Raw genomic sequence first — 20,586 nt, forward strand, 5'->3', positions numbered from 1 at the left:
TGCACTTTGTCATTATTTCTAGGGAAATAGTTAGAAAAGTACGTGAGATCGCTCAGTACATGAATATCATCAAAGGCATTCTGTTTTACTCAGCTACGTTAAGATTATTGTCAGGTTTTCACTTAACGATAAGCACGTACTAACTCGACAAACCAAACTTTTTGCACAAGTCTATGGGTTAACACCTCTAAGTAATTAAGGTTTCGAAAACAAGTTACTACAAAAAGGTAGCATAATAGTGGATCTGCAGTATTCCTAAGACAAACTATTCGGGGCGCGAAGGTTCCGTTTTCTTTATCAACATCTTTATTAAGCACTAACTCGCCAAACTTATTATTTTTGCACAAGTCTAAGGATTAACACCTCTACTAATTAAGGTTTCGAAAACAAGTTAGTACAAAAAGGTAGAATAATAGTGGATATGCAGTATTTGTAGTAATAAGACAAATTATTCGGGTCGCGAAGGTTCCGTGTTTTGTTTATCAACATCTTTATTAAGGTACTCTCGTTATTTGATCTACTAGATTAACTAGCTTTTTTCGCCGTTTCCTGCGTCGGAAGCTCATTCTCTGAGTCATGAATCATAAGAGGGATTTGGGATCCTATACGATTTAATTCAAGGATCAAGGGAATTATTTCTGGAATTGAAAGGTCACTATTAAATTCAATATGAGGATTTGTGTGCCGAAATTTTTGGAATCAAGACTCAAAATTTCAGTTATGTACTCATTCGAGTCCACGACCCTGCTATTGAGAACGTCCATGATAAGTGGAATGACAAATATATAGATAATAGATATAAATATATATAACAAATGTAAAGATTCCCGTTTTTCCTTTCCGCAAACGGCAAACGTGACCATGTTTTCATCGTTTCCCTACATTCCACTTTATCTTTTGCAAACCTTCTCGACAAAGAGAAGCATTCTTTTGTTATCTACTACTTGGAGATTTTTGCGATTCCTTTTCACTAATTTTAAAGAATATTTTAATGGTCAACTGACGTTTCACGTTTGCCGTAAACGAGAATCTTGAACTCTCTATTAACTTTTCGCAGCGGGACTTATTCTTAACTGATTAGAATATAAACTACATTATTGAAGCAAAAGTCAGTTGGCTACGTACATCAATTCCACTTGACTTCCGTGTTTCTATAAGGACTGTTTCTTATATGTATTTTTTTCTAGTATAAACGGAAAATGAATCAATGTAGGATTGAAACTCAAAAAGCCATAAAAATCAGGGGTTTTTACAAAACGGAAAAAAATAAAGGAAGAAAGAAAACGTTGAAAAAGCCCTCGAGAAATAAGAATCTAACTTAATTTAATCAAAGAACACCTCAGGGTTTATCTAAGTCAGTGCACGGCATCTCACAGATCGAATTAGAATTTAGCCCGTGTTAGGTTTTTACGGAAAGAGGAGCAGCGGAGAAACTGGAGGAAAAATACTTGAATCTTTCACTCTGTGAGAAAGAAGAAAGAATACTTGAAAATTCGAAGCCTACTGCTGTAACTACTCAGAACCGCGAGACTATAAGTCGGTATCCTTGTATTTGGTATTCAAAATCGCTTTCCTAAGTATGTTATCTTTACAAAATATAAAATAAAGCATGTTGAGATGCTCTCATGTTTATCCTCCAAATCCGGCTATTACCCGGCTGTCCAACGCACCCTTCGGGTTATATTAAGATAAGTATATTAAGATAATAAATAATCACTGATCTATTTCCTTTATTCGTTTTACTAAGTCCCCGTTTACATTTGGAGTTTCCTCAGGGCAGATTAAGCAAAACAATAATTGTCAATATTAAATAGTAAAACAAAAATTCAATTGCCCTATTTCACTATGATGTCACATCAAAACAATCTGTCTAAACGCAAAGGATCATGGTCAACAGACGGGGTCAAATCAACGCAAATTCACCGAAAATTGTTCTAAAACCCGTATCAATCCACGAAGAGAAGTAGAATAGCCAGCAAACACTCAGAATATTTTTTAGTACATATTAACACATATTTTATCTGAAAACCAAGCCATTTAAGATTAAACTGTTTCGCTAGGAGCAAATTTTGTTGAAAGTTCTATTGGATTTGGCGATTCTATCCCCCACATAAACGAGCAGTGACGTCATAGTAAAGAAGGTCAATAGAATGACGTCATTTTTGCCCCCACCCAAGTCCATAAAGTAATTCTTTTGGTTTAGGCCAAATCAAGGCGGTGGATTTCTATTTTTCATAGTTTCTCCAGTGACTGGCGCTTATTTTGGGGTTGTATGTGTAATAAAAATAGCAGTAGCAGTAGCAGTAGCAGCAGCAGTAGTAGTAGCAGCAGCAGTAGCAGTAGCAGTAGCAGCAGCAGTAGCAGTAGCAGCAGCAGTAGCAGCAGCAGTAGCAGCAGCAGTAGCAGTAGCAGCAGCAGTAGCAGTAGCAGCAGCAGTAGCAGCAGCAGTAACAGTAGCAGCAGCAGTAGCAGTAGCAGTAGCAGCAGCAAAGCAGCGGCAGTGGCAGTGGCAGTGGCAGTGGCTGTGGCAGTGGCAGTGGCAGTGGCAGTGGCAGTGGCAGTGGCAGTGGCAGTGGTTAAACTATTCATTCTACATTTCCATTCTATCAGTTATCAGTTTATAAACAACAAAACGACAAGAAATACGATTGCTTTTCAGAGCTTAGTCCTGTTCAATTTTCTTATTTGACAGACTATTGAGCGTCAAAACGCCCAACTCCATGGAGTCCATTTTTCTCCGTAATTTCAGCACCCTTTTTCCGTTTGCAATCTCTAAACTAGCAACAGTTTTAGGGCTGTCCACCCATTTTTATCCAATTCAATTTGATTATGGCATCGGAGACTCACTAGACATAATGTTGTGTTGAGTATCTTTTTGGTTAATGAATTAAAAGCCTGTATTTGCGTCCGCTCCTTATCGTGATAATGTAGCAAGATAATTGAAGTAAGATAAAAAAGGAAATAGGAAAACGTTCCTGAGGCAATTAAAGACCAAATTTCTAGGCTCTTTTCGATACTTTCAGGAACTAAAACTTTTTAAGTTCCATCTTCGATTTCCCTAGAGCAAAATTATGATACGGAAAAGCCCGCGGTGCGTCTGCCTTTAATGGCACACGGTGCCCAATCTATGTGGCGGAGTAATTGAGGATGTTATTAAATCAGATGAAATCTGTAAAATTTTGATTTTATTTTGAAGTCGGGTTAAGAAAATCTGGTAATGATACACCTGCAAATGCACATGAGAATCAAGTAATAGAGTATCCGCTAAGTGGCTAGTCAGAGAGCTTTTCATCAGTTTTCATATAAAATTTCCTATGGTTTTGAGTTTGCTGATATCACTATATCCATATAACGATCTTAACTGATTTCAGCGAAGAGTATTCATGGTGTGTGTAACGGAGGAGGGAGGAGGGGGGTAGGGATTCTTAGGGTCTCCGTAAACCCCTCTTCCTTTCATCACTTGCTTCGCGCAAATACCTCAATACTACTAAACTAAAGTATTTTCAAAAATATCCAAGAAACATTATTATGGAGTCGTAGTTTTATCTTTTCGCTATGTTGTATTGGAGATCGATACAATGCTTTCAATATTTATCGTGAATCTAAAGGTTTTTCTCCGCGTTCTCTGCTTTTTTTTCTATTCTCAAAACCTAAATTCCAATTTAATCTGTGAGTTGGCCGTATCCTGGCTTTGAACAGCCCAGAGGTTGTTTCAGGGTTCGATCTGTGAGTTAGCCGTGTCCTGATTTAGTTCCGCCCAGAGGTTGTTCCAGGGTTCGAGCAACCTGTGAGCTAGCCGTGCCTTGTCTTTGATCAGTCCAGAAATTGTTTCAGGGTTCGATCTGTGAGTTAGCCGTGCCTTGATTTAGTTCCGCCCAGAGGTTGTTCCAGGGTTCGAGCAACCTGTGAGCTAGCCGTGCCTTGTCTTTGATCAGTCCAGAAATTGTTTCAGGGTTCGATCTGTGAGTTAGCCGTGCCTTGATTTAGTTCCTCCCAGAGGATGTTCCAGAGTTCGAGCAACCTGCGAGTTAGCCGTGCCTTGACTTTGATCAGCACAGAGGTTGTTTCAGGGTATCGATAAAAGGGTGAAGAAATTATATTTTGGTCTAGTCAAGCCCTGTGTCAAAAGTGTTACCACGTAGCATTTCTTGTCTACAACATTTCCGCCAACTTTGAAATTATTTTTTGATGTTATCTTTTCCCCCTCTCGTTTGCCCACACATCATCGAGTGCGCGCATGATCTAAGAAAAGAGAATCCATCAGCAAAGACTGATAAACCTATGCGTTCAATATCTCCTTCAGACAATGATTATATTGCAAAAATATCTATCTGATCTCATTTAGAGACCATATATTGGTCTTCAAATCCTATAGGATATTAAAGCATTGTGTATATGTGAAATGTCGATTGAACGTGATGCGCAGATAACTATCTACAACTATGTCTAGCTTATATTCTTCAGTCTAGCAACAGTCTGAAAAGCTATACAGTCCTTTGACTAAACGTTGTCGTTTGATCGGCCTCATCCCTACTCGCCTAGACCGAACAGGATCATGGGGATAATTAATTCACAGTTACTAGCTGCCGCATATGTTATCTAACACGTCTTGAGCAAGTTGTACTGGACTGGAAATACTGTTGTTTTTTTTTGCTCTTATCCCCAAAGTAACCTATTTCGAAGCTACTATAATCTGTAGCCGGCGATAACTTGTCTGAACAGCGCTCAAGCAGATAATCTTTTAGCGCCTGCACGTTGTCGATATTTGGGACATCCTTGATGGAATATGATGCGAAATGGCTCTTGTTTTCCTTGCGTAAAACGCGAAGACAAATGTGCATTTTGCTCTCCATTGTGCGATTGTCACCGACTGATAGAGAACAATTAATTATTCATGTTGATTTACCCGTTATTCCTTTCGGTCTAGGCGCGTAGGGATGATCCGATCAACGACAACGTTTAGTCAAAGAACTGTATAGCGTCTAGTCTCCTCGGCAGTCGTCATTAGTTTCGGTCCCAGATCCTCACGGGCCCGTGCGAACATTGAACCCCTGAACATTGGCCAATTTTGTCGCAAAGACCTTCACAGGCAGGATTTTCGCATTTTCATTCAAATATGTCATTCCTAAGACTTTCCTGTGTCTTCTATCCGGATTTCTTTGCAATTTTCATCCTTAATCCCATCCTCGCCCAAGTCTACCTACGGGCAATCGAATTCCTGCGTCCTGACTTGGTCAATCGTTTTGTTCAGTCGTTTCGGTCAGTTCGAATGTAGAATCAGATCATGATTAATCTATTAAAACTACTGCTTCGCAATATTTACAAGCATTGTTCATTTTCAATTTAATACCATTAAATTCTCAGCTGACTAGACGTTAACCTAAACGTTTTCGCACGATTTGAGGTTCAGAGCCCATGAAAATATTGAGCATTGAATATTTAGTGCATGGAACACACAACAATTGGCTCTGTGTAGCACAAGAATTTGGAGTTGGCGTGAAATGTGTTTCTTGTTGACTACTAAACCAAAATAACGGGGCCACAATAGCGGGGGTTTTAACAGTGAATGTGCCACCGACTACCGGGGAAAATGTCTGATTTTAACACCACTCAAATGTTAAATCCCCCGGTATTTCGCGGAAGTCGGGGGGTGGGGGTTTCAATTGATTAGTGCATAAACCATCTCCGCCCCAAAATGCCGCGAAATTATTTTCAAAAAATTAGAAAATTACTTTTGGTCATTTTAGAATTACATATGTAAAAAATGCTTTGGTTTCGACGAAGATGATATGAAATAATGTAAGTGATAGTTGTTTAGTGTTGTTAGCGTGTTTTACTGCATTTGTACTTACCTCACTATTACCTTATACTGACTGCCTTACGAAATGATTCATGCATATAAAAGCACTTTAGCTCTGCCCAGCAAAACACTATGAAAAACAAACTTCGGGCAAACTTCTCAGTCATAACACTTTTTAGAAACTTCTTACGAAGCGATTTATAGACTCTGATCTAAATGAATTTGGCCAAATTTATAGATTTCTTTTGACGTTATCTTGAAAGCTCTAATTGGCATAGCAAGTAAACGAGAGTATTTAAGTCGTCTACATATGTGGTCATCCCATAGAAATAGTCTGAAGGCCATCGGACCGCCTTATCGCCATAATTTGAACAAAAAAATGCAGAAGATTAAACACACTTTGATTATTTCATACAGTAAAATGGTCTAATGCGAAAATAATTTGACATGCGGCTTAGCGAATGAACGAAAGATAGTGAAGGAGGAAGGATTTCCCACTAATATATATTGGATAGATTTTAGGTGTGATAAAATATGTGATTGGCAGGTGTCTGGGCCCTGACACTGATTCTTTCAAAAAATCATAGCTTTGCCTTTTTCTTTCTTATTGGAAAACAAATCTCTTCGCTTAAGTATGTTTTCAGTTACTTATGTTTTGCTATAATCTCATTGTAATTCAATCAGTTATGGAATGAAAGGAACTGTGATTGAGCAGAAACAATTGAACATGGAAACTATAATCTTACACTGAACTGCACTATGCGAAATTTTAGTTGCCTTGGTGACAAAGTTGAACCACCGGAAGCCGAAGAACAAGCTAGTGCTCATGCTTAGTTTGGAATAAGGAGGCGGCTCTTCAGAATAAACCTTCTCAAAAGCGTCGTGTATGCGACAGGGGTGGATCCAGGGGGTGCAAAAGGGTGGTTCAGCCCCCCATCAGGAAGTTGGTTATGTTTTTTGAAGTAGAATAGAAGCATATTTTAAAATATTTTTTCCAAGTTAGTATGTAGTGTGTCATTCGCTCCCCATTATATTTTTGCTGGATCTATCAAAACCATAAGTATATCAGTCCCCTTCTTCGTTATATAACTTTTATCAACCGGACAAATAGAGTATTTTAAGACTCCTGATAAGACTAAGCTTATATTGGAGTTAAGGCACTAAAGTGAAAAATAGTGGTGATATCAATGTATAGGCTAGTCTTCATAGCATTACCGTAAACAAATTAGGCTCTATTTATAGATATTTAATAAGTAGCGGTCTAGTTTTCTAAGCTGAACACTCGTTGTTTATTGATCCATCCGGTAACATAAAAAGATAAGAGTAAAGCTATTGGATTAAGGAACCAATACCAAAGCTTTTTGAGGAGATCTAAACGCGTGGATGAACGTCATTTATCTTGGGTAATTGCATTTTTTTAATTGTCTAATTACAGACATGGCTGTGAGCCTGTCTCCGTTGAGAGAATTAAAGATAAATGAAAAATGTGCGATTGCTCATAAACAGACGTCGTAATCACCTGATTAGCTAAGCTTGTACACAATAATTAGCCTCCTTGTTATCTTTACGTATTCATTAGAATACCTACCCCCCTCTTAGTAACCTCAAGGACTCTCTCAAGTATATAGATTGTGATTTTTTTTCCTGAAAGCAAAAAAATAAATGAATTTTTCAAAATAAATAGAAGATTTTGACTTGACGCAAAAATCGTGCATGTTTTTATTTTTCAAATCGGGTAATGACGATTCGTTGTCGAGTAAGATAAAAGTGTAAAGGGCTAAAGAAAACGAATCTTTTTAAAAACTAGTTTTAATTTCCATTTGGTCGAGTTCAGTAACTCAAATATTCTTTTAAAATCTGAGTATGCAGTAAAGACCAGACGGCATTACTTGGCGGCATGGCTACTGTTCATAGCCTTGGTCGAGTGTTACCACAATTATTTTAACATTTGATTAGCAAGCACTTTAACACTTTTTCATTGGTAAGAAAAAGTACAAAACTGAGCGTCAAAACAATGCAAGTGGCAAAAACAATACCCATAATCAGCGCGGTTGAAGATAAGAAAATTAAAAACCTGCTCTGATTTACATACCTTAGCCTCCTAGCTATATAACACCGAACTGTGTATTTATTTTTAACATGCAGTAAAGACCAGACCCCTTCATCTGTACAGGAGACAAGACATGAGGCAGAACACAGATGTATTGATAATGAGTGGAGTTACGAAATGCTCTCAACGTTTTATATAGAGGTAAGCTAATTATTTTTGTACTTTTTCCACCAATTGTTTACGTGTTAAAGTGCATGAATTGTTTCTGTGTTTTGATTTTCCCCTTAATATTCTACCCGGCTTAACTCACTTTAGATCCTAGACTTGTCGAGGTCTGTTCTTGGGCTCTATGTATTAATTTTTAAGCGAAGCGAGAGCACTACGTCTTGACGTCGCGGAGCTACTTAAGAGTCGGCAATGCAAACCACGGAAAAATAAAGTTTTAAAGGACTTTGAGAACGTCTATAGATATCATTTTATCATTCAATCCATTTTTTCAAGTACCTCAACTACAACTTACCACTATTATTAATAACATGGCGGAATTGAAAGTGCCCATAACGATGATTCCAACTGTTATTGTCCGTTTAATTTGCTACCGAAAAATAACTTTAGAGGTTTTTTTTGTTATCGCTAAAGTTAGGTTTGTAAGCTAAAGGATCTAGGAAAAGTTATGTTGTTTTAGGAGGGGAAATTTGAAGGTGAATACATTTTCATGTGCGCAGTGTGCGCCGATAGTTAAAAACAACTTGCAGCTGGAACGTAGCATTAGTATATACATATATATATTTTTTTCACCTATAACGGCTTAATTCGTTTCAAATAATTTGGTAAACAACAAAAGCAAATTTAAAGAAGACAATATGGAAGTGGGGACATGAATCACAGAACGCGAAAAGCAACGTAGAAGGGGTTGTTTTGCAGAGTGCATTGAGTAGCATGGATAAAATAAATGATTAAAAAGCAGTTGTGTGCAAGAACTTACCACCTTAACTTGAGCTTTGCTTTCTGGAAGCGGATGAAAGAGGATCACTTTTATACCCTGGATATATGAATGCCATAATGTTCTAAATCGGAAGACCATTTCCTCTCGGGTCTTGAATTAAACATGACATCGATGTGCGGTGCGTTCAAACTCCTTTAATAACAACAAGATAAATTAAGAATATAACTTAATTTTCGACTTTGCGTGGCTGGTTGATTACAGGCTTATAATTAATTAGCATTCAGCGAATGAACGAATAGATCAAAGGTGAATTCCGGCCATAAAGCCAGTGAAAAAAGGTTTTGAAGTGAAGAAAATCTTGTCTAATGAGAGAAGTTCGTGCTGCTAGCCTTGTGTACCATTTGGTCTATAAACCGTGGCGCAGGGGAAACAACTATATAGTTCGTTGGCCAAAAAAAAACAAAACAAAACAAAACAAAACAAAACGTCCTAATTTGTGGCCAGTTTATTATTTTTAATTTTAGGAAAGGGGCGCGCAATCATTTGTCGAGGCCAAGTGGAAAAATAGTTTTTAAATCTCTCTCTTAATCATCATTTTTTGTTTGCTTTGATTTCGCTTTTAATGCACTTTGGTAGACCCCATTTCCCTGCACGCGGTTCAGAGATCATTTATTCTCGCTCCGGCACTTGCTGTTGGTTTTTACCTTGAAACCGCGAGGAGATCTAGAAACGTGCCAAAGTGTACAGGGGTAATGCTTATCCGCTATTTCTATTCAGGGCGCCTTAATACAAATAGAATAAAATAAAAAAAGTATCTGTCTAATTATGCCCGATTGTTCCATTCGGGCATATTTTCGTCTGTGCCAAATATTCCCACTCCACAACCATATAAACTTAATTACATAAACGTATTATAAACTTCTCTTATCAAGACTAAAAATAAAAAATGCACACGTTTCCTGGCTGTATAATATACGTGTTTTGAATGTCTTTTATTTATTTACTCCAATATGACAAAAACATCACTTGTTATAGTAAGAGCTGACTGGCGCCCGTAGCGTTCATGAAAGAAAATAAAAAACACTTGGAAACAATAACAAGTTATGAGTTCTACTTGAGGGTTTGATTGTCGGTGCCTGCATGCCCGGAAAAAATGGAAATCAGGCAGGCAGCACGATCTTAGTTTTGAGAAAGAAACCATGAAAGCGATGAACAAATGCTCTGTAGAATCAAGTAGACAAGTTCGACAAGTCCAATTGTGATGGAGAGGAAAAAACAAAGAAAGAAAGAAAGAAAAAGACAGACTGACAAACAGAGAGAGAGAGAGAGAGAGAGGGAGAGAGAGAGGAAGAGACAGAGAAGGTTTTCAATTGCGAATGGAGATGGATTCAATTTAAAAAGCTGTGTTCCGGTGTGGTGTATGGGAAATTAAAAGAGGTTGTTTGTCTACACCATATTCTTTTCTTGATATTGCTATGATTATGATTATTAACGAAATATATTGCCAGAAAGAAGATAAAAACCAAAACGATGTTAATCAAAACAATCCGAGAATATCCGAAACGAATCCATAACAAACAATAGAGAAACGTTAAACAACCAAACAAATAAATGAATGAATAAATAAAAACAAAAACAACAACAAAAAAACAAACAAACAAACAAACAAAAAAAACCACAACGAAATAACGAAAATAGCGCAGCCATTTAGAATATATGATAGAAGAAAGACGAATCACTAATTTTCAATATTTGATTAATTCATTATGTTGCTAACTTGTAAGTCATATTATGAAACGTCTAGTTTTAGTGCACATGCGAACTGTAGTTTCCCATTACTAAAAACTTATGATCAACATGCTGAAAAAGATTTAAGGCGAACCTAGAATAAATTCCAAATGGCTATTGTACAATAACCATCAGCCATCGTGTTTGCTGTAGAGATTTCTTTGAAGGATATTGAGTTAAACCTCCAAACTGCCATTACGAGAAACAACACAACAGTTACATCCGTTTTGAGTGCCATTTCCGACGGCTACCATACCCTGATGCACAAATATGTACTTTAAAAAGTTGGAATATGACATGAAATATAGCGCACCAAGGGATACAGTTAGACGTCGTAACAGATTACAAACGGTGCCGAGATTCTTCACTAGCTAGCATTCATTTCCAATCACTTCTTTGTTATCAAAGTCATCAGGTTGGCTTGATGATTTTTTTATGGCCGTGGTGTTTAGACGAATAGCTGGATTAGTAGTTATGACTTTTTCCTAATAGTAAAGATCACGAGATTTCTGAAGTGTATATTTAGAACGTATTTCTCATTAGGGAGACAAATTCCTGTTGACAAGTTAAGACGCTCCTTGGGGACAAACGTTTGCAGTATTTAACAGGTTAGAATAAACTCTCTCTCTCTCTGTCTCTCTCTCTGTCTCTCTCTGTCTCTCTCCCCCTCTCTTTGCCTTAGAGCAAATGAAAATAACTTAATTATTCCCAAAACTGAATTTTCTAAAGGGTCCTTCTCATACAGAAGTGCAAAAGCCTTTTCAAAAAGCCTTTTCGTTGTTTTAATGAAATGGGAAGGTCAATGTAGTCCTATTGTTTTTGTAGTTCCTAAGGAGTAGTTTTATTCAACTGTTAAAGAAAAAATAGTCAAATTAATTTAATAATTAATTAACTCATTCGTTCATCCATTCACTCATTCATGGTTTTGATGGTTTTGACCACTTGATAACCTAATACAAGAAACGTGTATAGACTGTGAAGTGAGCATCGATCTTTCAAAGTTGGTGTTTATGTCATTTGTCATTGAGACGGAAGATCAATGAATGATGTTTGTGCGCTTCCTTTTAACCATGGATAGATATTATATATGAATAATCATTTCAAGTTTACTCCCTATTTGTTTTTCGTTAAGGAGTATAAAACGCGCGCGCATTTCCGTATACTGTGATATAAACACGCTGGGGGCTGTAGAGTAAGAGAGTAGAAGCATTGCTAGGAAAAGAAGGCGTTTCCAAGTGCTTATCCTTTTTTACGAGTGCCCTACGGCTCCCCTCCCGCAGTGTTTATATCACAATACAGAGACATAAGCAGTCGTTTTCAGTATATTAAAAAAAATATTTTAAGCGATTAATTTGCACGAGCATGCCTCTTTCACCCGGCCATAGAGCGCGCGCGTTGTATCTCAACTATTATATAATGAAGTATACAGTCAATTCAAAAAATGTTGTCGTCGACCAACTCAAGCCTACGCGACTGGACCGAAAGGAACTCTGGGTAGTAATCATTGAAGCTGAGCTGACTCCATAATTTTATCTGACTAGTTATGCTTAAAGCACGAACCTTCGTAGACGAGCGGGAAGTGTTGAAGGAGACATTTTTTTAATGCCTTCATATTTTCGAAATTGTGAACTGAATCATAACTACTTTGTTTTCCCTTCCCTAAACCCGAAGACATGCATTTGATGGATAGTTTCTCGCCATTATTACCTTTACTACTAGCGGGAACAATTAATTCAGAACGAATGTTTAACCGCTTCAGTGATTTTTACCCATATCCCTTTCGGTCCAGTCGCGTACGCTTGAGCCGGTCGACGACAACGTTTTTTGAATTGACTGTATAGCTTTGAAGGCTATTTTATTTCCACTCAAAGCCTGGAAAACCGGGTTATCTGTACAAAGCTTAAAAAATCAAAGCTACATCCAAAGCTAATCTGATCCTAAGAAAATGAGTTTTAAAACCCAATATAGATTAATTGGATCAGTTCTCAAAAACGACGAATTTCTAATCAGAGGAGTCAAGAATAACGATGGCCAAAATCCAACGGTTTTAAGAGACAGGGACATCAGAAAACGCGCGCGCGTACTGTGTGCAAGTTACAAAGCACGCGGCGGTTGCCAGAACACGAGAGAAGTTTTTAGGAGAAGGCAGGCGCAAGCGAAGTGCACGTGCTTCTCGACAATTCTCGAGTGTTCCGCCAATCCCCAAGTGCTTTATAACTTCACACAGCACGGCACGGTACGGCACGACAAGCAGGTTTTTTATTTCTTTAATAAAATACGATTACAATAATCGTTATTTTAGATAGAATGACGTAACTGAAAGTGCGCGCGCGTGCTGTGTGCTCGCATAAAGCACGCGCTACTAAACAATCACAACGCGAGAATTACTAAGGTGCTGACACACGATGCAACATTGCACGCAACATTGCAAGCGACAAATTTGAATCGGGCAGACACCTATTGCAGCAAAATCACGCAACATCGCTTGTGTCAGCCTGCTATGTTAAAATATTTGGTCAGCAGTTATAAATTTGGTACCAGCTGATTGGCTGGAAATTTCAAAATGTTGCAGGTAATGTTGCAGCTATGTTCACATGATAAAATTTGTTGCGCGCAATGTTGCAAGAGTAGAGCGCGATTCAACTTCAGATTTTTTGCGTGCAACAAGTTTGGGGTAGACACACGCCGCAGCAGTCCTGTTGCATGCAATGTTGCTACGTGTGTCAGCACCTTTACAGTTATTTTATAAGAATTGATATCATTGACCCCTTAGATGAAACATCTTACAACAATTCGAAAAATACCGAAAATTGACATATACCGCCATGCTGGAGGACCACTTTTAAGAATCCAACATGGTGACACAAACTGTATTCATTGTTATAATGATTGTTGTTTGAAGGTACTAGAAATTCGTCAGACTAGCCTGAAATGTCGTACCGAAAACTGGTAGAAAATATTAGGCTTGGTTCGTATTCCGCGCGAATTCCTCTTCCTTCTTTTCTTAATCAAGGGATGCTTTAGGATTTAGTATATGTGGTTCGCACGCAGGTTGGCACAGATATACGATCCTGGAAACTGTAGTGGCGTATAGTAATGAGCCAATTGCAAAAAACTGGGACCAATTTCACTTTTTTAAGACCAGCTAGTTTGATAGTAAAGGTCCTCGAGAAAGCAACCCCAATTTTAGAATGAACGTATAAATTTATTTTTCATTTACCAAGGATCAGAACGTTTGATAAAATTTTATATACAGGACAGTCTAGATCCTGTTTTTGCTGAAATTTTATCAATTTGATCATTAGCTAATCAGTTTACGTTAAATAGAAGCAAAGATGTCTGGGTTTACACAAGATGATAGCTATCATTCGACACTAATCCTGATTAAGATACTAATCTTTAGCTGTTTCTCATACTCAAGATACCATCTCAGAGCAAAGACTATCTCAATAAATGACGTATCAATAACGTCAATTAACATAATAGGAATCAATGGCTTTATGACGCATATCTTCATGTGTGTATCTGCTTAGGTTGCCTTTTACGTATGAGAATTTATATTGACCTTATGCAAAATATTTAAAAAATTAAGAACAAACAAACAAACAAACAAACAAACAAGCAAGCAAGCAAGTAAACAAACAAACAAATACAAACAAACAAATATAAACAAGCAAATATAAACAAGCTAATACAAATAAACAAATACAAACAAACAAAAACAAACAAACAAAAACAAACTCAACTCAACTCAACTCAACTCAACTCAACTCAACTCAACTCAACTCAACTCAACTCAACTCAACTCAACTCAACTCAACTCAACTAACACACAAAAAGAAAGAAAGAAACAAACAAACATTAAACAAACAAAAAGGCAACATGCAAAAAGAAAAACGAAAAGAAAATCAAATTAAGAAATCAGTTTCGAGACCAATTTACAAGTGGACTGATTGAAGTACCCAACGAACCATTTATTCATTATGCATGCCGCAGGGTGAAAGAACTCAGCCGACTGAATATATGCACAGTTTCATTTAAAAAAAGACGTATTTCATTTTTATAGCTTTTTTCATCGGTTCCGTTACTATTGCTTTCTCCTTTTTCCTTTAGTTGATAGTACTCTCTTAACTCTAGACTTCCTAGCTAAGGTAAATCTACATAGGAAAAAAGTTATTTTAATGCAGAGCATCTTAGCAACAGTGAGATACTTAACTCAGGATATACCAATTGACATTTGTTGTTTAATGAGAATTTTAGCTATGCTCCGTTAAGTGCTTTTTTGAAGGTACCATCCTCCATCTAAGGCTACCTTTTTCTGCAGAGACCGAAAGAGGTTTATGAACACTATTTTTTAACGGACTTTTGACTGGTTCAATTTCCGCTTATATAGTCAGAACGTAGCATTATTTTTTCAATAATTACTTATTCAAGCTCAAACATCTTAAAACGAGATTTTTCCACCTTTGCATTAATGGACACGTTTTAAAAATAATTTCTCCTGAACAGACAAATTGAGTGTGTCCCCATGATTTAAGTTATTTTGGATTAGGCCCTGGATAAACGAGGAAACATGTTTCCAGAAACATGTTTACCTAAACGTTTCCTAAGGTGGCAAAACTGTCAGGAAACATCGGGAAGCAATGTTTCCATGCGTCTTGGAAACATGAAATGTTTCTGCCACACAGCAAAAACATTTTTTTGCGTCTTGGAAGCAAAATTTGTTGCACGCAGCAATGTTTCGCATGTGGCTAAACTGGGAAACATCAAAGAAACATGCGCGCGGTAAACATGTTTCTGGAAACATGTTTCCTCGTTTAGCCAGGGCCTTACTTTTCCAAGCATGTTAACAGAAACGCACTATCCGCCATTTTATTTCGTAGTTTCAAAATTTTCTTGTTTGAGTGATCTATGTCTGACTTCATATTTTACACTCGACTTTGTTTTGACTTTCTCGCATCAATGTGTCGTCATTAACTTGTTGTTCGCTGATATTTATTGCTAAATATGGTCAGCACGCCTAATTTGAGTAGTTCTTAATGATCGTCTCCAAGATTAGATCTTCATAAAAGACTGTCCTTATATGCTCTCAATTGAACTAAAGTGCTCAAAGTGGCAAGAAAATGGAAAATTATTTATCTTAAATTCTTTTACTACAAAAGCAGTAGAGTGCTCGCACTTAACCCGTGAAACAAATACTAATTTTTAGTACTAAATAGTGATAATCAAACAATAGGAAACAAGGGATTCTGTATGAAATACTACTAATTAGTTCTAAATATTATTCGCGGGTTTAGTGCGTGCACTCTAACAATAAATTAGTTTTTTTCTTAAGATAATGCAAACAGTTGCGTCAGTAGTACGTGCGGCAGGCTATTTCAGAATAGATTGTCGGTTAAAGGCAGTAACACTTCAGTTAACTTCGCTTCACAATCAACTGATGCTACGATAAAATAAAATAAAAAAACACAACTAATTATAAGGGGTAAAGCGAGAAGGCTGCACGTAAACTTTCTGATATGCGATGTCATTCACAGAAAGGTGTCCCAGCAATGCTTCATGATGGCGACAATGGAATTTTTGCTCTCGTCAATTGAAACAATATTTCAATTTATTGCTGAGAAGACAAGTGAATTGACTTTAGCCCGATAGACTAACACTGTAGCTACCCATAAATTAAATTAAGAATGGACCCAATCAACCTTAAGTATGATATTTTCTCATTTCAGTCTCTTGAGAATAAGATTATTCCTTTTATCCATATTCATGTGTCTTCTTATGCGCAACCATTAAACAACGAAATGATACTCTAGGGAATGTCACATGGTCTGAAATGGGTAAACATTACGCTCATGTTTAAGTATAATTATTGCATTTTTGTCTGTGGACGTGCTAACGTAATGACTGTATAGACAATCGTAACTTAAAATAAACGATCGGGAAACACAGGTTGTGTGTGATGCTAATGCACCGCCTCTCACCAATGGCAACCCGGGTTTCGGACTCCTGTCTTGTCTAGTTTCGTATGTATGGTCAAGGTAATGACTGTATAGACAATCGTAACTTCAAATAAACGATCGAGAAACACAGGTGGTGTGTGCTGCTAATGCACCGCCTCTCACCAATGGGAACCCGGGTTTCGGACTCCTGTCTTGTCTAGTTTCATATGTGAGTAAAGTTGTTCGTTGGTTCTCTCCTGTGCTTCGAGGGGTTTTCGTCTGGTTCTCCGGTTTTTCCTCACTCACAAAAATCAACTCCTAAATTCTAATTCAATCTATCGGGTGCCTTATCTATTGAGTTGCAAAAGGCATTAGGCATTACGCCATCCACCCAGGAGTGATAATTTTATTTGAAAACCTTTAAATGATAAGATTTTGCGATAAGTGCGTCATTTGAGTGAATAGCTCTCGTGTTCAGTAATAGCATAGCATAGCATAATTGGAGAGTCCAACTAAATTGAGATGCAATCGGATGTTTTAATTTCTATTTTTCATTTCTATCTTATGAGAAGAAAGTCTTGAGCTGAAAAACCTTAACCCTACAGTAAGCACAGAACAAGAAAATCAGTCTTTATATATTAAAAGGAAATGAAAGATAGACGTTTACGTTAATTAATCTGTCTAAGAAGGGGATTTAAAAAGCCTAATAATTAGATTTGCTGCCAAAAAAAGACGGAATACTTCAAATTAGTTTTTTAGTTCTGACATGCTTTTATTGCGAACAGAATTTATCCCTGAGGTAAATTTTATCAAAAACGTTTATGACATTAGGGGGTTGTCCGTTTGTTCTTGCGTATTGATAAGATACACTTAATGTAAAATATTAAGCCTTGAGAATACTGAAAAATAGGTCATAGTGAAAACCGATTGAGTGTATAATCTCGACAGCCTAAAGTCATTTGCTCAAAGCTCTTGTTATTTTAGCTCCGAAGAATCTTCGAAAACATCCGCCCACTCAGAAAAATTTTCAAATAGGATTCAAAAACTTCGATCGGTAGGCCTCTACTTATTTCGTCATAGATGGATCCGAGTACTCCTCACAGACGGATGGTCATCAAGAGATCTAGCTGAAGCAGTAGGCACATGAACGCTTCAATCTACAGACTCTGGAATATTGCCGACATTTGGTCTGAGCATTGCGGACACTCGTTCAAGAAAGAGCTAGATTATTGATTGGCGAGGTCAGTGATTTATGGGAACCCTTTTTTGGTGTAGCTGTACTGAAAACTCGGTAGGTTTTACTGAGTGGTTGGGAGGCCATGCCATTGATGAGAGGTGATTGACATCCAAGGTCCTCCAATTGATTGGACTTCATAGCACTTGATCATCATATTTTGAATCCAAACTTAGCTAACTATCCGTGAAAATGTTGAATTTCATTCATCTTCAGACAAAAAGTAACCTATGGCTTTCAGCTTTAGAAATTGAAGCTTACAAAAATGTTTCATTGACCAATATAAAGATAAATACCATCCGAAGTCACTTACAGTTTTCCGATTATATCCTTCTGACTACATACGTAAGGTATAAGCGAAAGTTTGTACGGCATTATTGAAATGTCGCTTTAGCAATATTGAAAAAAATTATATGATTATGCAATTATCGGTTATCTTGCTTCATTCTCATCAATAAGCTTTGGCACTTTAGGTTCAAAATGTTTCTTGTCCGACAAGGTGAGCCCCGAAATCCGTTGATCTCAAGTCAAGTCAAACTGTCGAAAATGGAATAGAAACGAAACCTCGTACGCACTTTATCTTTACATAGTCTTATAGACGGCCTTTTAGATTCAAACTCCCTTGAAATATAAATAACAATAAAATGGCCGCCATGTTGGTGCATCTAACAATGGCCAACAATGATGGCTGCTTTGTTATCGTCAACCAACATGGCGGCTATGACGTAACATGCACCTCAAGAATAGTGAACATCATCCAACATGGCTACCACTATCATTCCCTTAGCAAGGATTCCAAATTACCCACCTATAATGAGCATCACCCAATACAGTACACCGCCTTACAAATCATTGTAACCTCATTCAAACGGCGTTTCAGTTTCCAATTATTGTAGCCTGGCTTTTCGAGACGGAAAACAGAATCAAAACAGAACGAAATCTCTAGAAACTATTTCGTATTAAAAGAGTAAAAACAAGAGTATAAGTTGGTCAATTGTCAAAATATCTTAAAATTGCATCCGAAATACACACCGGGTATAACTAAAACAATTTCTTAACTTAGAAATTGAATTAGAATTGCATGAAATATTGAAAAATATGGTGCGTCCGGCTTTCAAGGAAGTGTGGAAAAAACTATCAACTTCCTGAATCTGCAGGGGATCCCTGTTTTCAAACAAAGACTGAGTGGGTTTGAATTATGTAGTTGTAAAATATATATCGTATAGTTCTTCGTTCCGTGAGTCTTGTGAAGGAGAAAAGTTTATGCGTATAAACCGTTTGATATTGGTGCCACATTTTTATCCTATCCTCATCAGTAATTAAAAGCTTAGAAACAACGAAATGTGCTTCCAAATAATGCAAGAACTATACTGGGATGCTAAGTTTGCTGTGTAAGTATTACTTAAATTCAGCCTCACTTCATATATACTCGATGAACTTTTCTGTCTAGAGAGTTTTTTCCCGTCTTGTGAGTTTTTTCCGCGAGCAAGTTTTTGAGCGATTTTTTTGTTTGTTTGTTTGGTTTTTTTTTGTCTTTTCACGATATTAACTTCGATATAGTACTTCGATACTTTTTTCCATACTGAATAATTAAAACTCTGAAAAAAAGGGAACAAAAATGTTAATATCATGAGATAAAAATGAGTATAGTTTCGACAAACACACTTAGTATCCTTGTTCCAAAATCCTAAACGTGTCTCGATCGGTTACACCTAGCGTTGTCGGTGAGATATCTGAGATTGGTGATCTGTACCCTGGATGCCAGAGGGGCTTTAGACGAGTCGCGAAGCGACGAGAGTCGAGGAGCAAAGCGGCTGGAACAACAAGGAACCTCTGTCACCCAGGGTAGGTGATCTGAGACTAAAACGGAAAATCACATTTCTAACTTTGTATACAGTAATAAAGCTAGCTAGCCAGGAGCTAAATAGTGACGGAAGAACTATTTTATTTGCTCGGTATTTCCTATGAAATGGCTTGCTTGGAGCCATAGTTAGCGAAATGTTTATTAGCAGAACGTTTGGAGTATATTTAACAATTATTCGCCGAAGGCGAAGTAAATATAGGGAAATAATAACCGATATTTACTATTGTTTTAGTATAACACAAAGGTGATTCTTTCAAAAAAAAAAAAAAAAAAAAAAAAAAGAAAAAAAGAAGAAGAAGATAAAAGACACATTTTTTCCCGGTAACAGCAACAAAGCGGCTGGCCACCATTTTGGATTATCGCTGGAGGTGATTATCGTGTTTCTGAGTTTCTCGACCAATCAACGCTCGAGATTTTCAATAATCACCTGTGTATTTATACTAGACTTATATATAGGAAAGTATCCTCTTGGAGTGTAATGGATTGAATAGATTGTCTGTTCGAGATGATGTTTCCGTTCTTCCACCGGGCTAACTGCCGCTAGAAAGCCAAGAAATGAGACATCATTGAAGAATCTAACTGACAGACTAAATATTCGAAAATAATTTGATCGAAAATAAAGGTCAAGTGTTTTCGAAGATATTGTCCTAAAACCGTTATTGCATTATGCATCACGTTTTGTGTTGTTTTCAGTAACAAATTAGAAGAGCGCATTCTACGCTTACATATATGTTATTTTAGGCGGCGCATTTTATCATCAAGGGAAGAAACTTCTTACAGCGAAAATAGAAACATCTGGCTCTACAAAAGCCTTGTTTTGTGTTCATAAGTTTAGATGGATTGATAAATAGATAGATAAATAGATAGACAGATAGATACTTTATTTCTTCCTAAGAAATTGGTTGGTCGCAGGTGACAGGACTCAGAAAATAACTCTTGCCAACTGTGAGTTCATAAGATGGAAG

At 37.2% G+C, this 20,586-nt stretch overlaps 1 protein-coding gene across 14 annotated transcripts in view; it reads left to right on the forward strand.

The window, feature by feature from the left end:
- The window catches only part of LOC116305884 (histamine H2 receptor), a 73,993-nt gene that overhangs the window by 18,931 nt on the left and 34,476 nt on the right, over positions 1–20,586 (forward strand). For 8 of the 14 annotated variants that reach the window (XM_089040357.1, XM_031715871.2, XM_031715868.2 and 5 more), the window contains one exon: positions 7,946–8,051. The exons of 2 other annotated variants lie outside the window; for them this stretch is intronic. In XM_089040357.1, the coding sequence (XP_088896483.1) occupies positions 7,946–8,051 (106 nt within the window). Of the gene's footprint in view, positions 1–7,945; positions 8,052–11,127; positions 11,193–17,559; positions 17,765–20,586 lie in introns of those variants that run through there. 4 more of the 14 variants (XM_031715869.2, XM_031715878.2, XM_089040358.1 and 1 more) reach the window with 2 other exon arrangements.

Source organism: Actinia tenebrosa, unplaced genomic scaffold, assembly GCF_029948245.1.
Source record: "Actinia tenebrosa isolate PJP-AT-01 unplaced genomic scaffold, QUT_ActTen_1.0 PGA_scaffold7__59_contigs__length_16204524, whole genome shotgun sequence".
Classification (NCBI taxonomy): domain Eukaryota; kingdom Metazoa; phylum Cnidaria; class Anthozoa; order Actiniaria; family Actiniidae; genus Actinia; species Actinia tenebrosa.